Here is a 19,619-nt window from a genome sequence, read left to right as displayed (position 1 = left end):
CCGAGGGCTGCTTCCCCCTCCCCGCCAGCCTCTGCTTTCCCGTGGCTCCGCTCCCCTCCCTGTCAGCTGGTTAATTTCTCCCACCGACTGATGAATCCAAACGAGCCACTTCAAACAAGGCACTTCAAGGGGGCCAGGTACAAAGTCGAGGCGATTAATCCCGGGCGAGCGTGCAGCGGGCTGGGAGCTGGATCTGCTGCCGTGTCCCTGCTCTCTGCCCTAATTGCATCCCAGGACAGGTTGCTTGCTGACTTGAAGAGCACGTAACCTTATTATGCACGGGCTTCTCCATTTCCTGGAGACCTCGCAGCCTTTGAAAAGGTTGGGGATGAATCGGTGCCGGCGAAGCGCCACAGCCAATTAAGCGGGATGCGGAGCTCTTTGTTTTGGTTCGTTTCGGGGGGGGGTAGTTGTTTGTTTAGTGAAATGTCAGCCAATTACAGCCAGATCAGCGCCGGCTTTCCTGGAAAGTCAGAGCGCTGCAGACAGGCTGAAGGGAAAGTTAATCACAGCCCGAACAAAGCCTGATGTGGGCAAGGGGAGCAGCCAGGGCAGGCAGCCTGCAGCCCCTTCCCCGACAGCGCCACGATGGGCTCCGGGGGCCGAGATGGCCTCGTGGTGGAAGCATGGAATTACAGAATCGTTTGGGCTGGAAAAGGCTTCCAAGATCCTAACCCCACCGTGGCCTCCAAACCTTGGCCCCAAGTGCCATGGCCACACATTTCTGGAACCCTTCCAGGGATGGGGACTCCACCACCTCCCTGGGCAGCCTGTGCCAGTCCCTGACCACTCTTGCAGCAAAGACATTTTTCCTCCTCTCCAAGCTGACCCTTCCCTGGCACAGTTTCAGGCCAGTTCCTCTTGTCCTATCCTCCGACACTGGGGAGAAGAGCCCAACCCCCACCTCGCTGCAGCCTCCTTTCAGGGAGCTGCGATGCAGACCAGTGTGCATGGTCCTGGCCCGAGGATCTGTGGACCTCCTAGTGCCAGGAGGAGCTCCATGGCTTTTGTTAGGTGGGGGGCAAGGGAAATCACCCAGCTTTGCTGGTACCAGCTTGGGGCTGTGACCCTCAGCTGTGCCTGTCCCATGCCTGTGGTGCAGCCACACCTGGGGCTTTCCCATCCTCTGCTCAGCCCTCAGTGCCACTGCCTGGCTGGGTGCAGGCAGCATCTCCCTGCCCTGCCATGGGGACATGGCCACCCTTGCTCTGGAAAGGAACTGGTGAGGGGCACCGTGAAGCCAGGGGATGCTGGAGGACGGCAGTGTGTGCCCGGGGGGTGGGCACAGGTGAGGGCACCACCGGTGCGTGATAAATGGCATTTAGCAGATGGCTGCACACCCACCCGGGTGTCGAGAGCAGGGAGTGTGGGATGCAGAGGGACACATCCCTGGGGGGCCCTGCAGGCTGTGCTGGGGCTGCTGGGGTGGTGGCACGCAGAGGCACGGGGGGCAGCGCTCACTTGGAGACCAGCGCTCAGCTCTCCCTGGCACTGCCGTGGCCAGGGGCCTGGGTGTGCAGAGGGGGCTGGCAGAGAGGCACAGCTGCCCGCTGGTGGGGCACAGGCTGTGTGGCAGCTCTGGACTGGTTGCTCCCATGCCAGGGGAATTCAGCTCCTGCTTCAGGTGGAGCTCAGCTCAGCAGCAGAGAAAGGAAGCTGCAGTAGGTGCAATCAAATTAACATCACAGAGCTGGCTCCCAGCGAGGAGGAGGGGGTGAGGGAGGCAGGCACAGCCCTTGTCGCCCTTGTCACCGTTCTCAGTCAGTTGTCACCGGCGGCTCGTGGCCCAGTCAGGTGTGGGATGGCAGAACATGCCAAGCCTCCCTTTGTCACCAGCCTTATCTGTGCCCAGCAAGCGGGACCAGCCTGGTGTCAGAGCCCTGTTAACAAGGCTCAGGGGGAGTGTGGCACAGTGCTGGCAGGGGCTGGGCACAGGGAGCATGGGCAGGCACAGAAGGCATCAGAGGCAGGCTCTCCTGCGCAGCAGCAGGGCTCTGGCTGGTGCTCTGGCAGGCAGGAGCCGGTGTTCCTGGTTTCTCTGCAGCCAGGCTGGGGGGCTTGGGGCAGCCTGAAGCAGCCCCCAGCAGCCCTTGGAGGGTCAGTCCCAGCGATGCTGTCCCTCCACAAGCAGCAGAGCAGGTGCTGGGTGGCAGCACTCAGAGGTGCTGTCTCTGTGCCCCACCAGCACTGTCTGCACAGCTGGTTGGGCTTTCCTCCGGGCTTGCAGTGCTGCTCCCCCCGCTGCGGACCGCACGCCGCTCCCCTGGGACCCAGCAGCTGAGAGAAGTGGAAATGTTTACATCCAGGGAGCTGCTCTTAATCAAACATCAATAACTGCATTTCAAGCAGAGCAGAGCCTGCAGTGGAGCAGCTCCACTCCTGGGGCTGCCACTTGCCAGGAAGGGGGCTGATGCCCCCCAGCTCTTGCAGCCCTGTGGGGCTCCGCTGGCCCTTCGGCCGCTGTGGCCACAGCCAAGCTTCCAGCTTGGGGCAAGTGAAGGCTGAATGCAGGGAAGCAGCCTCCTGTCCCCAGGTGCTGAATGGCAGGTGGCCTCTCATAGAACCATGGAACTGCTGAGGCTGGAAGATCATCCAGCCCAACACTCCCCTAGAGCTCACAATGCTGCCACTGCTACTGAGGCACTGCCACTAAACCCTGTCCCTCAGCACCACATCCATGTGGCTTCCAAATCCCTCCGGGGAAGGGGACTCCACCACCTCCCTGGGCAGCCTGTTCCAGTGCCTGAGAGCCCTTGCTGGGAAGAAACTTCTCCTAATACTCAACCTGGCACAAATTTTGGCCATTTCCTCTTCTCCTGTCACTTGTTGCATGTGAGAAGGACCAACCCCACCTGGCTCCAACCTCCTTTCAAGGAGTTGTAGAGGGCAGTGAGGTCTCCCCTCAGCCTCCTCTTCTGAAGGCTAAACAACCCCAGTTCCCTCAGCTGCTCCTCACATGATTTGTGTTTGAGGCCTTCCCCAGCTTTGTTGCCCTTCTGTGGCCCTGCTCCAGCCCTTCAGAGTCCTTCCTGGAGTGAGGGTCCCAAGACTGACCCCAGGATCGAGGGGCAGCCTTGCTGATGTCAGCAGCAGCACACCATGAATCTGAGCACTGCTCTTGGGTTAATGCTTGGACTTGATGATCTTGGAGGTCCCTTCCAACCCAAACAACTCATTCTGTGTCTATGACTCTCCCACCTCCTACCTCTCTGCCATCTCTATGCCATGCTCCCCCCCCGGGCAGGGCTGCCAGCCGGGCTGGGCACCACCACTCTGTCCATGCCACGTGGGTACCTGCCCTGCACCCCACTAACTGCAGCAGCTCCAGAGGAGGAGGAGGAGGTTTCCTTGGCTGTTAATTGAATTACATTGGCAGTGCCAGGCATGGAGCTGTAGCTCATTAGAGCCTCTGGTGCCCCATTAGAGCAGCGTGTGTTGCCTTTGCGGGCTGTCATTACCATACATTACCGCGGGACTCGGCGCTGCTGTTTGTTTATGCATTGCATTTTTTTTCTCTCCCTCTCTCTCTTTCTGCCTTACCCAGCCTGCCCCTGCCCCTCCAGCCTGCCTCTCACACTGGCTGGGCACCCAGCTCCGTGGCAGTGCCATGGCTAAGCTGCTGGCCCGAGCGGCTTGGTGGCAGGGCTGGGGGTGTTTGCCAGCGGCAAGAGGGATTTGCTGTGCTGGGGGCTGGGCAGGATGACCTCTGAGGCTCCCTTCCAGCACACTGCGAGCTGGGAATCTGTGGTGCCCCAAGGCTGTGCTGCAGTCACTGCTTGGGATGTGGCCATGGTGGGTGCTGCAGCCCAGGTGGGCGGTGAGCATGGCATGGGGCCTCCCCCCACCATCCTCTGGCACATAGCTGGACACTGGAATGGTTTGCCCACAGAAGTGGTGGGTGCCTCATCCCTGGAAGTGTTAAAGACCAGGCTGGATGTGGCTTTGAGCAAGGTGGGCTGGTGGGAGGTGTCCCTGCCCGTGGGGTTGGAACAAGATAATAATAGAATTGTTTGGACTGGAAAAGGCCTCTGAGAGCATCCAGTCCAACCAGCAACCCAACCCCGCCAGGGCTACACCTCTCTTGAACACCTCCAGGGATGGGGACTCCACCACCTCCCAGGGCAGCACTTTCCAGTGGCCAATTACTCTTCCTGGGAAGAACTTTTTCTTACCTCAAGCCTGAACTTCCCCTGGCACAGCTTGAGACTGTGTCCTCTTGTTCTGGTGCTGGTTGCCTGGGAGAAGAGACCAACCCCCTCCTGGCTACAACCTCCTTTCAAGAAGTTGTGGAGAGCAAGAAGGTCTCCCCTGAGCCTCCTCTTCTGCAGGCTAAGCAACCCCAGCTCCCTCAGCCTCTCCTCCCAGGGCTGTGCTCCAGACCCCTCCCCAGCCTCCTTGCCCTTCTCTGGACACCTTCAAGTCTCTCAATGTCCTTCTTGAGCTGAGGAGCCCGGAGCTGGATTCCAGCCTGGCCGATTCCATGGTCTGTGGCATCTGCAGCGCGGAGGCAGCCTGGCCGCTGTGCAATCCCACTCTATATTCTGCCCAGGTTTCTGGGAGTGAATTATGCAAATCAGTGATGGAAAACATTCTTCCTCTCATCCTCGGGAGTGTAAAGCCCTAGTCAATAATTCATACCTGCGCGGCCCCGGCTGGAGCCTCTCTCTTCATTAGGGCCTGCGCCGGCTTGTTTGTCTTTGCCGCTTTATTGTCTGCCCTGCTGTAATGCTCTGCATTAGAAAATTTATCTGCTTCATTATTTCATGATCCTGAGCTCCCTGACGCAGCCAGGACCCTGCTGCTCCGGGCACGCTGCGCCGCCTCCTGCTGGAAGCTACCCCCAGCGCTGCCGGGGCTGGGCGGCCAGGGGGGTACCCAGCCACGGGTGGCAGCCGGCTCTCCGGGCGCTCATGGGTAGTACCCAGCCAGCTCTCAGGGCAGCCAGCTCTCTGGGCAGCCATGGGTGGCACCTGGCTCTCTGGGCACTCACAGGTAGTACCCAGCCACCTCTCTGGGCAGCCACCTCTCTGGGCACTCATGGGTGGCAGACAGCTCTCTGGGCACACGTTGTCCTGGTGAGATCTCACCTGGAATGTTGGGCTCCCCAGTTCAGGAGGGACAGGGATCTGCTGGAGAGAGTCCAAGGGAGAGCTACCAGGGACTGCAGCACTGCCCTGTGAGGAGTGGCTGAGAGCCCTGGGGGTGCTCAGTCTGGAGAGAGGGGATTTGGTAAATGTTTATCAATATCTGGGGGTCAGGAGGGAGGGGACAGGGACAGGCTCTGCTCAGCTGCACCCTGGGACAGGACAAGGGGCAGTGGATGTAAGCTGCAGCACAGGAGGTTCCACCTCAACATGAGGAGGAACTTCTGCCCTGTGAGGCTCCCAGAGCCCTGCAGCAGGTTGCCCAGAGAGGTTGTGGAGTCTCCTCTGGAGCCTTTCCATCCCTGTCTGGATGTGTTCTGTGGTCCTGCTCCAGCAGGGGGTTGGACTGGATGACCTTTAGAGGTCCCTTTCAAGCCCTAACATCCTGCAACGACCTCCTGCCTCCCCACCAGTCCCGGCCATGATCACCTCCCACCCCAACACCACCATCGCCATCAAGGGGCAGACGAAGGAGCTGAACTGCACGGCGCGGGGGGAGCGGCCGATCATCATCCGCTGGGAGAAGGGCGACACCGTCATCGACCCCGACCGCAACATGCGCTACGCCATCACCACCAAGGACAACGGCGACGAGGTCATCTCCACCCTCAAGGTCAGCGCCCCCAGGGGGCCTTTGCAGCCCCAGGCTGCCTCTCCTGGCTGATGGAGGTGGGGGGCAGAGGGGGGGTGGGGGTCCTCGGGTGGCCCTCGCTGGGCGTCACGCAGGCTGGCGCTGCACTTGGGAGCCCAGCGTGGCAAAGCCAGGTCTGGCAGGGAGGGCTGTTGGAAGCTGCAGCTCCGCCACGCTCTGCTTGTGTCTGTCCCAGCGCAGCAGGCTGCAGTGCGGCCAGGAGAAGCACCTGGCCAGCGCCTGGGCTTTGGCAACCGGCGTAGGAGTTAGCGCTGCCCTGGGCCCCTGCAAGGAGCCAGGCTTCCGGTTTGAATGGCCCCAGCTAAAACCCAGCCACCGGCTGCTGGCAGGGGCAAGCCCCTGGATCTTGCACCGCATCTCAGCTGCCTGCAGGAGAGGCTCTTGCTGGTGAAGGGGTTCTGCAGGGCTGTCCCTAGGAAGCAATTTTCAGCACTGGGATTTGGAGGGTGACCTGCCCCATGGGCACAGCTCCATAGTGCTGGGAGCAGGCTGGGATGTTGGGGGAAGGTGAGGCCATGGTGCTCAGGCCATGGTGCTCAGGGCAGCTCAGACTGAAGTGGTTCCTCTCCTCCCCCTGAAACGTTGGCAGCTGAAGCCAGCGGACCGCGGGGACTCTGTCTTCTTCTCCTGCCACGCCATCAACTCCTACGGGGAGGACAGGGGCTTGATCCAGCTCACCGTCCAAGGTACACCTTGCAACCTCGCCACGAGGATCCTTCTGCTCCCAGGGTGGGGCTTCTCTGCCTCTCATCCCTGACCTGCCACTGTGTGCCCCCAGAGCCCCCTGACCCGCCGGAGCTGGAGATCCGCGAGGTGAAAGCTCGGAGCATGAACCTGCGGTGGACGCAGCGCTTCGACGGCAACAGCATCATCACCGGCTTCGACATCGAGTACAAGAACAAGTCAGGTGGGTGATGCCTGGCACCTCCTCCTCGCCCTGACAAGCCAGGTGGGTGATGCCTGGCATCTCCTCCTCACCCTGTGCCAGCTGCTGGCAAGTGCTGGGGCCGGGGGCTGCGCTGCGGCCGCTGCAGCCCCGGGCTGGGCTGCGTGGGCAGGTGCGGGGCTGCCTCCCAGGGAATGTTCTGCTTCCCAGCTCCTTTGATGAAGGAAGGAGAGAGCAGCAGTAATGAAATATGTTAATTTCTGTTGGGTGGGAGCCTCTGAAAGGGAATATTAAAGGAGACAATATTTGTGAGAAGCCAAAACCAAACTGCAGCGAGGAGAGGGAAGACCCCACGGGGGCTGGGGATGAAAGCTGGAGGAGCCTGGGGCCCTCACCTGCCTGAGTGTGGCCTCCTTGTTCCTCTGGACCCCATGATCACAGAGTCATGGAAGTGTTTGGCTTGGAAAAGGCCTCCAAGTTCATTGAGTCCAACCAGCAACCCAACCCCACCATGGCCACCAACCCATGGCCCCAAGTGCCATGGCCACACATTTCTGGAACACCTACAGGGAGAGGGACTCCACCACCTCCCTGGGCAGCCTCTGCCAGTCCCTGACCACTCTGGCAGCAAAGAAATTGTTCCTCATCTCCAACCTCAGCCTCCCCTGGCACAATTTCAGGCCATTGCCTCTCCTTCTCTCACCTGATGCCAGGGGGAAGAGCCCAACCCCCACCTCACTGCAGCCTCCTCTCAGGGAGCTGTAAAGAGCAATGAGGTCTCCTTCAGCCTCCTCCACACCAAACACCCCCAGCTCCCTCAGCTGCTCTTCCCCAGCTCTCTTCTCCAGACCCTTCCCCAGCTCTCTTCTCCAGACCCTTCCCCAGCTCTCTTGCCTTCCTCTGGGCCTGCTCCAAGCGCAGTGGCGTTCGGGTGCTGAGCCTCCTGCCTCGCTCTGCTGCTCTTCCAGACTCCTGGGATTTTAAGCAGTCCACAAGGAACATCTCCCCGACCATCAACCAGGCCAACATCGTGGACCTGCACCCAGCCTCTGTCTACAGCATCCGGATGTACTCCTTCAACAAGATCGGCCGCAGCGAGCCCAGCAAGGAGCTGACCATCAGCACCGAGGAAGCAGGTGCTGCCCCAGCTCGGCCACGGGGGCTGGGGGATCCTCAGCTGAGTGTTTCCCCTCTGAGCCCCCTCTCCCCTCTGCAGCCCCTCTCCCCTCTGCAGCCCCTCTCCCCTCTGCGCCCCCTCTCCCCGCTGCGCCCCCTCTCCCCGCTGCGCCCCCTCTCCCCTCTGCAGCCCCTCTCCCCTCTGCACTCCCTCTCCCCTCTGCAGCCCCTCTCCCCGCTGAGCCCTCTCTCCCTGCTGCTTCTCAACAAGCTCCCTGCCTCTCTTCCCCGCAGCTCCTGACGGGCCGCCGATGGATGTCACCTTGCAGCCAATGACGTCCCAGAGCATCCAGGTCACCTGGAAGGTGAGTGGGGCTGGGCTGGTTCTTGGGTTTCCCCTGCCCACAGGAGCTTGGGCAGCACCAAAGACCATCCCAAGCTTCTGTGCTGGCAGCTTGTCCTGGGACCCAGGGAGAAATTTCCAGGCAGAATTTCCCCTCCCTGGAGGTGTTTGAGGCCAGGCTGGATGAGGCCCTGAGCAACCTGGGCTGGTGGGAGGTGTCCCTGCCTGTGGCAGGGGGTTTGGAACTGGATGATCTTTATGGTCCCCTCCAGCCCAAACCATTCAGTGAGCTGAAAATGAAAACCTGAAGGGCAGGTGGGCAGCTGAGCTCCATCACAGGGAGTCCTTAATCAGAGTTTGTAACCAGATCCTTATCTCATGAGGTGTCCACGGGGGGCGAGGGGATGAGGCAATAAAACCCGAGGCCCTGGGCTGCAAGGTGTGAGAGCAGAGATCAATAAGGTTTGGAACCAGATTTATTCTGCCAAAGGGGCATAATGAAAACCAAAATTGATCCTGAAGTTAGGAGCTGGGAGCCAAGCGGCCAGTCAATAAACTGAGGCTTCCAACTTCTGCCTCCTGACTCCCCTTAAGCCCTGGGAAAGCAGATTAATGGCAAATCAGCCTCAGTGGTGAGATAAGTCACTCCACTTGGAGTGTGCAGCAGCCAGATGGATCACCCGGGCTGGCCAGCATAAATTTGCCATCGGCCTGATCGATCGCCGCGTGCTCCGCGGCAGCGCGCTCAGCATCGATCCCCGCCACTGCCTCCTTAAGGCTGTCACACCCTGGGGGGTTCCCCCTCCTCCTGCTGAGCTGCTCCAGCTGGGAGACCTTGCTGGGGTGGAAGGCAGCAGGATGTGCCCAGGCAGCACCTTCCTGTCTGGTGGCCTCCAGAAAGGACCTTCTTTAACCACAGACTTGTTTGGGTTGGGGAAGCCTTCCCAGAGCATGGAGTCCAACCGGCAACCCAGCCCCACCGTGGCCACCAAGCCATGGCCCCAGGTGCCAGAGCCACACATTTCTGCAACACCTCCAGGGATGGGGACTGCACCACCTCCCTGGGCAGCCTGTGCCAGTCCCTGACCACTCCTGCAGCAAAGACATTTTTCCTCAGCTCCAGCCTTCCCCTGGCACAATTTCAGGCCAGTTCCTCTCCTTCTGTCACCTGAGACTAGGGAGCAGAGCCCAAGCCCCACCTCACTCAGCCTCTTTTCAGGGAGCTGTGGAGAGCAATGAGGTCTCCCTCAGCCTCCTCTTCTCCGGGCTGAGCACCCCCAGCTCCCCCAGCTGCTCCTCCCCAGCCCTGCTCTGCCACTCAGAGCATTCAGCCCAACGCTGCTGGGGGGAGAGCAAACTGAGCAGCTTGAGCAAAGCCACTGGGGAGGCAGGGAGGGGACAAGGGACCCTGCAGGCCTCCTGGGGCGAGCTTGCTGTGTGTGACAGCACCTTGCACCCCTGTTCCTCAGGCCCCCAAGAAGGAGCTGCAGAACGGAGTGATCCGGGGGTACCAGATCGGGTACCGGGAGAACAGCCCCGGCAGCAACGGGCAGTACAGCATCGTGGAGATGAAGGCCACGGGGGACAGCGAGGTCTACACTCTGGACAACCTCAAGAAGTTTGCCCAGTATGGGGTGGTGGTGCAGGCCTTCAACCGCGCAGGGACAGGGCCATCGTCCAGCGAGATCAACGCCACCACGCTGGAGGATGGTAAGGCTGGCCCTGGCCGTGGGCTGGGCGGTTTCCCTGCTCCCTCCTGCCACATCCCACCCCAGGGGCCCCCAACCCAGCCACCCTCAGCCAGCCCAGGCAAGCCTTGGTGTGGCTTGGCTCTTGGCTGCATGGTCCCACCAGCAGCTGCCCTGGGGAGGGGTGGTAGCAGCTCTGCTACAAGGACAGGCTGAGGGAGCTGGGGATGTTCAGCCTGGAGAAGGCTCCAGGGAGACCTCAGAGCTGCCTGCCAGGACCTGAGGGAGCTACAGGAAGGATGGAGAGAGACTGCTGGGAAACACCTGCAGGGACAGGCCCAAGGGCAATGGTTTGAAATGAGAGCAGAGCAGATTGAGATGGGATGTGAGGAACAAGTCCTGCACCAGGAGGCTGCTGGAGCACTGCAGCAGGTTGCTCAGGGAGGTGCTTGAGGCTCCAGCCCTGGAGCTATTCCAGGTGAGGCTCAGCAGGGCTCTGGGTGACCTGCTCCAGTGGAGGATGTCCCTGCTGAGTGCAGGGGGTTGGTCTGGATGCCCTCTGGAGCTCCCTTCCACTCTGTGGGGGCACCGTGATGCCAGCACACGCCTGGCACTGGCTTTCTACCACCAGAAGGCCATGCAGGTGGGCTTTGGACACTCCAGGGAGGTTTCTGCCCGGGGGGGCCTCGCTGGTGGCCTCAGTGGGTTGGAAAAGAGAGAAGAAAAAAGTTTTGCAGAGCCTTCCCTCTGCAGTTTTTCATCCTTAATTAAGGCTCTCGTTAGCCTGTCAAAGCAGGCTCGTTTCCTGGCTGCATTAGCACTCCTCCCGGGGTATTCAAGGGCCCCTGTTTTAGCAGCAGTGTCTTTTCCATAATTATATTACCTTAATTTTGTTCAAACGGACTGCCTGTATTAGTTTATTATAGCCTGCCCCTAATTACATGGTGCTTACATTCCTGCACCCAAGTAATCTGAAACAATAATCGTTGTCAGAGGGGCTCGTTAGGCTGATCTATGAGCGCTTAAACGCTCCTCAGACCCAGAGGTACCTCTGGAGGGGCAACGGCAGCTAATTACCTCACATCCCCCCTCGCTGGGAAGCTCAGCCTGGACCGGCAGCTTCCCCCTCCCCAGCAGCACAGGGCTCACACCTCCAGCCCTGCTCCAGGAGGAGCCAAACCACCTGTTGGAGGCAGAGCATAGATCATAGGATTGTCAGGGTGGGAAGGGAGCTCAAGGCTCAGCCAGTCCCAACCCCCTGCCATGGGCAGGGACACCTCACACCACAGCAGGCTGCTCACAGCCACCTCCAGCCTGGCTGCAAACACCTCCAGGCAGGAGGCTTCCACCACCTCCCTGGGCAACCTGTGCCAGGCTCTCACCACCCTCATGGGGAACAACTTCTTCCTAACATCCAATCTCAATCTCCCCCTCCATCCCCCCCAGTCCTATCACTCCCTGACCTCTCTGTGTCTGCCTCCAGGGCCAGCTTGGGAGAGTGGGCAGCAGCGTGCTGGGGTCTTGTGTGGGTACAGCAGTGCCTGGCCCATGGGACACAGCTCCTTCAGCCTGGCATAGAACCCTTGGGGTTGGAAAAGCCTTCTGAGACCATCCAGTCCCACCAGCACCCCCCACACATCCCCCAGCCATTAAACCATGTCCCCAGGTGCTATGGCCACACCTTTCCTGAATACCTCTACCACCTCCCTGGGAAACCTATTCCAAGGCCTGGCCACTCTCTGCATAGAGAATCTCCTGCTGATTGTGCTCCCCACCCATCCCCTCCTCAGTTCCCAGCCAGCCCCCCGAGAACGTCAGAGCCATCTCCATCACCTCGGACGTGGCTGTGATCTCCTGGTCGGAGCCTCCGCGCAGCACCCTCAACGGCGTGCTCAAGGGCTACAGAGTCATCTTCTGGTCCCTCTACATGGATGGAGGTGAGGGCTGGCCAGAGTGGGGGAGGTTGGGTGCCAGGGTGGGCTGGGCAGAGTGGGGGAGGTTGGGTGCCAGGGTGGGCTGTGCAGAGTGGGTGAGGTTGGGTGCCCAGGGTGGGCTGTGCAGAGCAGGTGAGGTTGGGTGCCCAGGGTGGGCTGTGCAGAGTGGGTGAGGTTGGGTGCCAGGGTGGGCTGTGCAGAGTGGGGGAGGTTGGGTGCCCAGGGTGGGCTGTGCAGAGCAGGGGAGGTTGGGTGCCCAGGGTGGGCTGGGCAGAGTGGGTGAGGTTGGGTGCCCAGGGTGGGCTGTGCAGAGCAGGTGAGGTGGGGTGCCAGGGTGGGCTGTGCAGAGCAGGTGAGGTTGGGTGCCAGGGTGGGCTGTGCAGAGTGGGTGAGGTTGGGTGCCAGGGTGGGCTGTGCAGAGCGGGTGAGGTTGGGTGCCCAGGGTGGGCTGTGCAGAGCAGGTGAGGTTGGGTGCCAGGGTGGGCTGTGCAGAGTGGGTGAGGTTGGGTGCCAGGGTGGGCTGTGCAGAGCAGGTGAGGTTGGGTGCCAGGGTGGGCTGTGCAGAGCAGGTGAGGTTGGGTGCCAGGGTGGGCTGTGCAGAGCGGGTGAGGTTGGGTGCCCAGGGTGGGCTGTGCAGAGCAGGTGAGGTGAGGTGCCAGGGTGGGCTGTGCAGAGCAGGTGAGGTTGGGTGCCCAAGGTGGGCTGTGCAGAGCAGGCGAGGTGAGGTGCCAGGGTGGGCTGTGCAGAGCAGGGGAGGTGAGGTGCCAGGGTGGGCTGTGCAGAGCAGGTGAGGTGAGGTGCCAGGGTGGGCTGTGCAGAGCAGGGGAGGTGGGGTGCCAGGGTGGGATGTGCAGAGCAGGTGAGGTGGGGTGGGGGGCCCAGGGGGGCGGGGCCAGGGGCTGATGGGCTCCACGTGGCTGCAGAGTGGGGTGAGATGCAGAACATCACCACGACCCGGGAGCGAGTGGAGCTGAGGGGCATGGAGAAGTTCACCAACTACAGCGTGCAGGTGCTGGCGTACACCCAGGCTGGCGACGGCGTCCGCAGCAGCGTGCTCTACATCCAGACCAAGGAGGACAGTAAGTGAGGCTGCCCAGGGCAGCAGGGGCTCTGCCTGCCCTCCCCTCGCCCTGCCTGCCTCAGTTACCTCCTCAGCAGAAGGTGGAGCTTTGGGCAGGAGCCCTTAGGGGCCCAGCAAGTGCCCGGAGCTGGGGTGGGAGGATGGCTCCTGGTGCTGCCCAGCTGTGTGCTCAGCCCTCAGCTGCTCCTGAGGGTGGCAGAGCCTGAGCCAGCCCCTGCTGGTCTTGCTGCCAGCAGCTGGGGTTCCAGGAGCACTGGCTGGTGCCACAGCACGTTGTGGCTGCTCTGACTGGGGAAGAGCTGAGGTGGCTGTGGGGTTGTGGAGGAACCCCACTGAGGGCAGCCAGGGGCAGGGCATTTCCCTCCCTCTCTTTTTCTTTCCCCTGAGTGCAGATGGTTAAATGTTTACACCCCTGCCTGCCCTACTTTAATGCCATTAGCTGGGCAGCAGCATGATACCCGGCCCGGGGGCTGGCATGGCTGCCCACCCGTCCTGGGAAGCACCAGCTGCTGGGGAGGCTCAGTTGGGCAGGGGAAGGCTGAGCCAGGAGCCACTTGGGCAGATTAAGGAGCTGGCCATTAAAAGCCACTCATGGTTTCTAGACCAGAGCCTGGGCTGCAGTCAAGCCTCCTGCCTTGGGCTCAGCTGGCACCCGAGCTGCCCGTGGAGGGCAGTGGGGCAAGGGCAGGGTGACTGCTGCCCTGCAGACCTGCCTCCACTTGCTCCTGCCCAGTGCTCTGCCATTCTCTCCCTCCTCCAGTTCCAGGTCCCCCAGCTGGCATCAAGGCTGTCCCTTCCTCTGCCAGCAGTGTGGTGGTGTCCTGGCTGCCCCCAGCCAAGCCCAACGGCATCATTCGGAAGTACACAATCTTCTGCTCCAGCCCCGGCTCGGGGCAGCCGGTATGGGATGGGCACAGGGATGGGCAGTGGGGGTGGCATGAGGCTGGGGAACTGCTGGATGTGCCAGGGGAGTGGGGAGCTGTCTGAGAAGGAAAGGTCTCTGCTGCTGGGCTGCAGCAGCACACAGTCCCTTAAGCCAGGTCACAGGCTCACAGGATGTTAGGGGTTGGGAGGGACCCCTGGACACCTCCCAGTCCAGCCCCCTGCCAGAGCAGCACAGAATCCAGCACAGGAACACATCCAGGCAGGGCTGGAAGGTCTCCAGAGAAGGAGACTCCACCACCTCTCTGGGCAGCCTGCTCCAGGGCTCTGGGGGCCTCCCAGTGCAGAAGTTCCTCCTCATGTTGAGGTGGAACCTCCTGTGCTGCAGCTTGTATCCATCGCCCTGTCCATGCCCTGCAGGGTTAGAAGGGCACCCATGGGCACTCTGCACCCCTGAGCCCTTCCCCTGGCATCTGCCCAGCTCAGTGCCGGCTCCAGGAGGGGGAAGGTGCCAGCAGCTGCCCCAGGAGTCAAACCTGGCCCCATCCCTCCTGCGCCAGGGAGAGGCTGATGGGAGGGCTGCAGCCTGGTGCTTATCAAAAGCTCCTTCTCAAACTCATTTCACTATCTGAGCCTCTGGTTTCCAGGGCAACATAATCTTTTCATCAAAGCGACCGCAGAACCGCTGGGATCCGATATTGTTTTCCTGGCATCTTGTCAAAACTGTCATTTGGGGAGGGGGGAAGTGATGAACAGGAGGCAATATTCACAGAGGTGGCTGCTGCTGGGCTGCCTCCACCTGGGCAGCCCCACAAGCGCAGAGGCCTCTGCCCGGCCGCCTCGGTGCTCACCGACGCCACGTCCAGCCCGGCGCGGCGGCACGGCCCCGGCAGGGCAGCCCAGGTGCCAGGCAGCTTGGCTTTGGTTTTGATGTGATGGAGGCTTGTGCCCAGCCTGGCTGCGTGGCTGTGGGCCAGAGATCTTCAGAGGAGCATCCCTTGGGATGGGGGCAGCCCATGGGGGAGGTGAGCCCAGGCAGGGCTTTGGGGGCCCTGTGGCTGCAGCTGTGACTGCAGAGGGGTTTGAGCGGCTGCCCAGGGCTTGCCTCCGTGCCCAGTGCCCGCTGGGCTCGGCAGGCAGCCGGGGAAGTGTCCTTTGCAGGGAACAAACCGTGCAGCCATCTGCTCCGGGGCGCCGGCTCCCTGGAGAAATGACGACACCAGCCGGCTCCCGGCGGCACTGGAGATGTGCAGCGGGGCCGGAGCGCTGCCGGGGGCGGGCCGGAGCGCTGCCGCGGAGCGAACCGCAGCACCTCGGGGAGGTGGCTGCCGGGGTGGCTGGGAGGGTGAAGGCAGCTCCCCAGGGATCCTTCCTGGGTGATGGGGAGCTGTGGGTCTCCTTTGCCAACCGGCAAGAGCATAGGGGTGCCCCGGGTTGGGACATGGTGGCGTTGGGGATGCCCAGGGCCGGGCAGCTGGACCAGAGGAAGCTTTTCCTTGCCGGCAGCCCAGGCACGGTGCTGGCCTCTGGTTCGCTGCTGCTGGGGTGTTTGGGGCACCTGAGCTGGGGATGCTGGGGGTGAGGGTCTCACACTGGCTGTACCTTCTCCCCAGGCTCCCAGTGAGTATGAGACCAGCCCTGACCAACTCTTCTACCGCATTGCCCACCTGAACCGCGGGCAGCAGTACCTGCTCTGGGTGGCTGCGGTCACCTCCGCCGGCCGCGGCAACATCAGTGAGAAAGTCACCATCGAGCCTGCTGGGAAAGGTAGGGGGAGGCCACCGGCTCCCAGGGACACCCCCCCCTGCCCCTGCCGCCCCCTGTCCCTCGGGGATCTTTGGCTGCTGTCTCTCAGCCCGCAGCAAGGGCCAGCCGGGGTGACCAGGGCAGAGGAGGGAGGGCACAGGTGGTCTCAGCTCTTGAGACACATTGTGGGGGCTGTGCGTGAGGCTTGGTGCCAGGCTGACCTCTGACCTCCTCCCTGTCCCCAAGCCCCTGCCAAGATCATCTCCTTCGGAGGCACTGTCACCACGCCCTGGATGAAGGACGTGAGGCTGCCCTGCAACTCTGTTGGGGAGCCAGTCCCTGCCATCAAGTGGACCAAGGACAGGTGCTGAGAGGGGGCCAGGGCTGGCTGCGCTCCCCTTGCTGTGTCACCCGTGGCTGACGTCCCCTCTCCCCTCTGGGCAGCGAGGACTCTGCCATCCCTGTGACCGTGGACGGCCATCGGCTGATCCAGGCCAACGGGACCCTGGTGCTGCGCTCGGTCAAAGCAGAGGACTCTGGGTACTACACCTGCACGGCCACCAACACCTGGGGCTTTGACACCATCATCATCAACCTGCTGGTGCAAGGTGAGGGGTGCTGGGGGGGCCTCAGGACCCACCTCTGGGCCTGCTTCATGTGGGCAGGGGGCACAGCAAGCCTGGGCGCTCGCTTGTCCCCACCCTTGGTGGGGTGAAGCACCGTGGGGTCTGTCCCCTGTCAGGGGCTCTCATTGGGCAGGGGGGTCTCACAATTTGGGGGGCATGGCTGGTGCCTGGGAGGTGCTCACAGGCTGTTTGCTCCTCCCCAGTGCCCCCAGACCAGCCCCGCCTGACCGTCTCCAAGACCTCGGCGTCGTCCATCACGCTGGCCTGGATTCCCGGGGACAATGGGGGCAGCTCCATCCGAGGTATGGCTGCTGCAGCTGCTCCGGGCTAGAGCCGCCCTCCTCCGGCATCCTGTCACTCCCAGCCCTTGTCTAAGGTCCCTCCCCAGCTCTCCTGTAGCCCCCTTCAGGTACTGGAAGGCTGCGCTAAGTTCCTAAGGCTGATCAGCCCCAGCTCTCCCAGCTGGTCCCCACAGGGGAGGTTCTGCAGCCTCTAATCATTTTTGTGGCCTCCTCTGGACCCTCTCCAGCAGCTCCAGGGAGGTTCTGCAGCCTCTAATCATTTTTGTGGCATCCTCTGGACCCTCTCCAGCAGCTCCAGGTCCTTCTTGTGCTGGGAGCACCAGAACTGGAGGCAGTGCTGCAGGTGGGGTCTGAGCAGAGCAGAGGGGCAGAATCCCCTCCCTGCGCTGCTGCTCTCCCTGCTCCGGCCGCAGCCCAGCACTGGTGCAACCTGACAGGGCAGGATTCGTCCCCTTGTCCCCCAGCCTCCCCTGTCCCTGGCAGGCTGAGGGCTCCTGGAGCATCCCTGCTCTGCAGAGCCTCCTTTCTGCTCTGATTCATCTCCTGGATCAGAGGCTGCGGCAGCTGCCCGCGGAGCGGGGTGCGGGGAGCGGGGAAGGAGCCCTCGCTTACAATTAATTAAAAGCATGAAAGTAATTAGAAGCAAATCTCCCCTGCCAGCAGCAGCTCACTCCAGCGGACTCTGTTGATAAATTTGGTCATAATTGGATTAGAAATATTAAAAACATGCTGCAGCCACCAAACAAATAACCAGCGGCAGGCACCGGGCAGCCAGGCACCGCGGGGAGGGGCGGAGGGTGAGGGTACAAAGGGCGGGCTTGGGCACGGCCTGTGCCCTGTGGGCAGAGCTGTGCCACCCCAGGAAGGTTCTGGTACCCTCACCCTCCATCTGCAGAGTAACTCTGCAGGTGTGAGAAAGCTTCCTTCCCTCAGCACTGCTCTGCCAGAGCTGGAGCTGGGTGTCCACGGAGCTGATGTGGAATGGTTGGAAAGAGGCTGCCCAGGGAGGCTGTGGCTGCCTCCTCCCTGGAGGTGTTCAGGGCCAGGCTGGATGAGGCCTTGAGCAGGCTGGTGGGAGGTGTCCCTGCCCGTGGCAGGGGGTTGGAGCTGGATGCTCTTCAAGGTCTCCAAACTGTCCAGTGGAGGGGGATCCACTGCTCACATGCAGCTGGGCAGGAACCAGTGTGAGCTGGGTGCCCTGGCACTGCACAGCTTGCCCATGGGATGTCCCCAGGGTGGGCTCAGGATCATAGGGTGTTAGGGGTTGGAAGGGACCTCAGGAGATCATCGAGTCCAACCCCCCTGCCACAGAATCCAGCACAGGTCACACAGGAACACATCCAGATGGGGCTGGAAAGCCTCCAGAGAAGGAGACTCCACAACCTCTCTGGGCAGCCTGCTCCCTGTGAGCCTCACGGTGCAGAAGTTCCTCCTCACGTCGGGGTGGAGCCTCCTGTGCTCAGAGCAGCCACTGGTGGCACCCCCTTCCCTCGCCCTGTCCGGGCACCGCTCAGCGCCCTGCCCCTGCCCCGCAGGCTTCGTGCTGCAGTACTCGGTGGACAACAGCGAGGAGTGGAAGGACGTCTTCATCAGCTCCTCCGAGCGCTCCTTCAAGCTGGAGAGCCTCAAGTGCGGCACCTGGTACAAGGTGAAGCTGGCAGCCAAGAACAGCGTGGGCGCCGGCCGCATCAGCGAGATCATCGAGGCCAAGACCCACGGCAGAGGTGAGCCCCCCCCCGCGCTGCCCCCCGCGCTGCCCCCCGCGGGCAGTGCCCGCCCTGACGGCCCCTCTCCCGCAGAGCCCTCCTTCAGCAAGGACCAGCACCTCTTCACCCACATCAACTCCACGCACGCCAGGCTGAACCTGCAGGGCTGGAGCAGCGGGGGGTGCCCCATCACTGCCATCCTGCTGGAGTACAGGCCCAAGGGCAACTGGGGCTGGCAGAGCCTCCGCACCAACAGCTCCAGCGAGGTCTTCCTGACCGAGCTGCGGGAGGCCACCTGGTACGAGCTGCGCATGAAGGCCTGCAACAGCGCCGGCTGCGGCAACGAGAGCGCCCAGTTTGCCACCCTGGACTACGATGGCAGTGAGTGGGGTGGCCTGGGCGGCGGGGGACAGGCTGGGAGGTGGGGGACGGGGACCCCCCGGCCCAGCAGTGCTGACCGCCCGCCCGTGCTCTGCCCTAGGCACCATCCCCCCCATCAAGTCGGCCCAAGGGGAGGGCGATGACGTGAAGAAGCTCTTCACCATCGCCTGCCCTGTGATCCTGGCCACGCTGGGGGTGGCTCTGCTCTTCATCATCCGCAAGAAGAGGAAGGAGAAGAGGCTGAAGAGGCTGCGAGGTGAGACGGGGGCCAGGCGGCAGAGCTGCGCGTTGCTGGCTCGGCTCTGCTGTGAGCAGCTCTCCTGAGAGCCTCCCTCCCTGTGTTGTTTCTTGTCTCCTGCACAGATGCCAAGAGCTTGGCTGAGATGCTGATCAGGTGAGTCCCTGAGGGGTGAGGATGATGGGGAGGTGGTCCTGGGTGCTTTTAAGCCTGGTCCAGCCCTCACTCAGGCTCAGCCCTCCTTGGGCTCAGACCTGAGGAGGTTGTGTTGGGCTCTCCGGTGCCGCCGGCTGCTCATGCCTGCCAGGAGGGTGCCAGCACCCAACCTGGAGGTGTCCTGGGGCAAGGGGGGTGCTGCTCAGCTGGGGGGCTGGCAGCAAGCCCTGGCTCCTCTGGAGCCAGCTGTGCCTGGGGTAATGGCCAGGCCTGCGTCCCCTCTCGCCTCACAGCAAGAATAACCGCAGCTTCGACACGCCGGTGAAGGGCCCCCCGCAGGGCCCCCGCCTGCACATCGACATCCCCCGGGTGCAGCTCCTCATCGAGGACAAGGAAGGCATCAAGCAGCTGGGTAAGCACCACGCAGCCTGGGGGCCCAGCCCTGGCCACAGCAGCACTGCCCAGGGAAGGGATCACAGCTCACAGGATGTTAGGAAGGGACCTCTGAAGGTCATCAGAATCCAAGCCCCCTGCCACAGCAGGAGCACAGACTCCAGCACAGGTCACACAGCAGCACACCCAGACAGGTCTTGAAAGTCTCCAGAGAAGGAGACTCCACAACCCCCCATGGATGTGGGGCAGCACGGCCCCAAGAAGCCCACAGTGTCCCCAGGCTGTCCCCATGGCAGAGGACGCAGAGCTGTGCCCCGTGGGTCCTGCTCCCCTCGATGCTGGCAG

The 19,619-nt window shown here is 62.2% G+C and overlaps 1 protein-coding gene across 1 annotated transcript in view; it reads left to right on the top strand.

Moving 5' to 3' along the window:
• The window catches only part of DSCAML1 (DS cell adhesion molecule like 1), a 117,511-nt gene that overhangs the window by 94,188 nt on the left and 3,704 nt on the right, over positions 1-19,619 (top strand). Inside the window, exons 12-29 of the mRNA XM_054176087.1 lie at positions 5,558-5,757; positions 6,386-6,482; positions 6,575-6,703; positions 7,651-7,818; positions 8,093-8,163; positions 9,611-9,851; positions 11,620-11,766; positions 12,687-12,842; positions 13,605-13,744; positions 15,340-15,493; positions 15,719-15,836; positions 15,917-16,080; positions 16,302-16,400; positions 17,936-18,124; positions 18,200-18,487; positions 18,588-18,743; positions 18,851-18,881; positions 19,175-19,293. Coding sequence (XP_054032062.1) covers positions 5,558-5,757; positions 6,386-6,482; positions 6,575-6,703; positions 7,651-7,818; positions 8,093-8,163; positions 9,611-9,851; positions 11,620-11,766; positions 12,687-12,842; positions 13,605-13,744; positions 15,340-15,493; positions 15,719-15,836; positions 15,917-16,080; positions 16,302-16,400; positions 17,936-18,124; positions 18,200-18,487; positions 18,588-18,743; positions 18,851-18,881; positions 19,175-19,293 — 2,667 coding nt within the window. The remainder of the gene's footprint in view (positions 1-5,557; positions 5,758-6,385; positions 6,483-6,574; positions 6,704-7,650; positions 7,819-8,092; positions 8,164-9,610; positions 9,852-11,619; positions 11,767-12,686; positions 12,843-13,604; positions 13,745-15,339; positions 15,494-15,718; positions 15,837-15,916; positions 16,081-16,301; positions 16,401-17,935; positions 18,125-18,199; positions 18,488-18,587; positions 18,744-18,850; positions 18,882-19,174; positions 19,294-19,619) is intronic.

The sequence above is a fragment of the Dryobates pubescens genome, chromosome 34 (genome assembly GCF_014839835.1).
Source record: "Dryobates pubescens isolate bDryPub1 chromosome 34, bDryPub1.pri, whole genome shotgun sequence".
Taxonomy (NCBI): domain Eukaryota; kingdom Metazoa; phylum Chordata; class Aves; order Piciformes; family Picidae; genus Dryobates; species Dryobates pubescens.
The sequence above is the reverse complement of the archived record's forward strand: the minus strand, read 5'-3'. Positions and strand labels throughout refer to the sequence as shown.